At 45.5% G+C, this 1363-nt stretch overlaps 1 protein-coding gene across 1 annotated transcript; it reads right to left on the bottom strand.

Moving 5' to 3' along the window:
* Positions 1–10: 10 nt before the first annotated feature.
* LOC107580626 (teashirt homolog 2-like) lies at positions 11–1359 on the bottom strand (the record flags this gene model as incomplete). The annotated part of the gene is made up of 1 exon (XM_016266297.1): positions 11–1359. A coding segment is annotated over one exon (1113 nt), but the record flags the coding sequence as incomplete, so codon positions are not given.
* Between the last annotated feature and the right edge of the window lie 4 nt (positions 1360–1363).

Below are 1363 nucleotides of genomic sequence, written 5' to 3'. Positions count from 1 at the left end.
CTTTTTATGATTATTTATTTTCTAACAGTACACTTCATTCTAGCCCAGCCAGTGCGTCCATTTAGTCTAATATGATGAAATGTTGATTCTGAAGTTGAACTTTAAGCATTCTACGTAATGCTACTTGAAACATTATGGAAAAAAAGGAAGAAAAAAAAGTAGACAATTTGACCCGTGTTTTATAAAAGCAGAACAATTACAGTTATTTACCAACAAGATAACTACAAGTAGTAAAAATCAACAAAGCTACTCTTTGTCCATTTCCACAAACTGTGAATGATTCTCAGGGGATTTACTGTGAGTTTTACTCAAGTGAAGTTTGACCGCGTGATTGCTGGCAAATGTCCGACTGCAAAGCTTGCATTTGAACTTTGAGTCAGATTCCTCTTCTGTGATCTGTGAATCCGTCGGCCGGACATTGAGCGCCTTTGAAAGTTTGGGCTCTGTTACTTTAGTTGGATGTTCTATGGGTAGTTTGTTCATGTCCTTGATTTGGAAACCCAGGTGGTTCTCCAGGTGGGATATAAACGCAGAGGGCGTTCTGAATTGCGATGCACAGTCATTGCAGTAGAAGACCGGATGGCCAGTGTCCATGTTCTTCAAAAACTTGGTCCCTCCTGTTTTCCTAAGCTGGTACTTGACATTGGCGAGCCAGTGGCTGATGGTGGTCATGGAAAGCCCAGTGAACTTGGAGATGTGCATCCTCTCCTGAGGCCCGAGGTCTGAGAGGAGATACTTGCCCTCAGAAGTCTGAAAAAGGCTGGAGGTGAACTGGGCTTGAAGGATGAGCAGATGTTGGGGGTTCCAGTTGGACTGTCTGCCTTTACGCTTGTGAACCGAGTACATTTCACTGGAGACATCTTCGAATCGTCGCACGTCAGTCTCCAGCTTCATGACAGGCACTCTCGCTGGGATTGAGGGCTTTGGAGTTGTGGCTTTTGGAAGAACCTTCACCATGTCGGCAATGTCAGAGAGGGCATGTTTCTGGGGCACTGGAGTGGAGGACTGCAATAAGAGGGAAGGCTTTGTTTTGTTGTGTTTGTGTTTTGTCAAGTCTATTGGTTGGTCGTCATTTGTGTACATGAAGCTATTGCTGGGCCTGAGGGCAGCAGATGCTGAGAGTGCCGAAATTGGTTTCTCTAAACCTCTATTCAGTTCTGAAAAGAAGGATTGTGTGTGATGGGAGAGGATGCTTTCGGGCCTGGGCTTGTTTGCTTTACCCAAATGATTGTTCAAGACAGACTGTAGTGCGCTTAGAGGGTTTATGCTAAGGACTTCCTGGGAGTCTCTGACAAGCTCTGAAGAACTGCTGTGCCCATTGCTGGCAGGGGGGCTAGGTGACGGGTTCCCTCTGTCAGAGAAA

The sequence above is a fragment of the Sinocyclocheilus grahami genome, unplaced genomic scaffold (assembly GCF_001515645.1).
Source record: "Sinocyclocheilus grahami isolate Dianchi unplaced genomic scaffold, SAMN03320097.WGS_v1.1 scaffold37977.1, whole genome shotgun sequence".
Lineage (NCBI taxonomy): Eukaryota > Metazoa > Chordata > Actinopteri > Cypriniformes > Cyprinidae > Sinocyclocheilus > Sinocyclocheilus grahami.
Note: the sequence above shows the minus strand (reverse complement) of the source record. Positions and strands in the feature narration are given on the sequence as shown.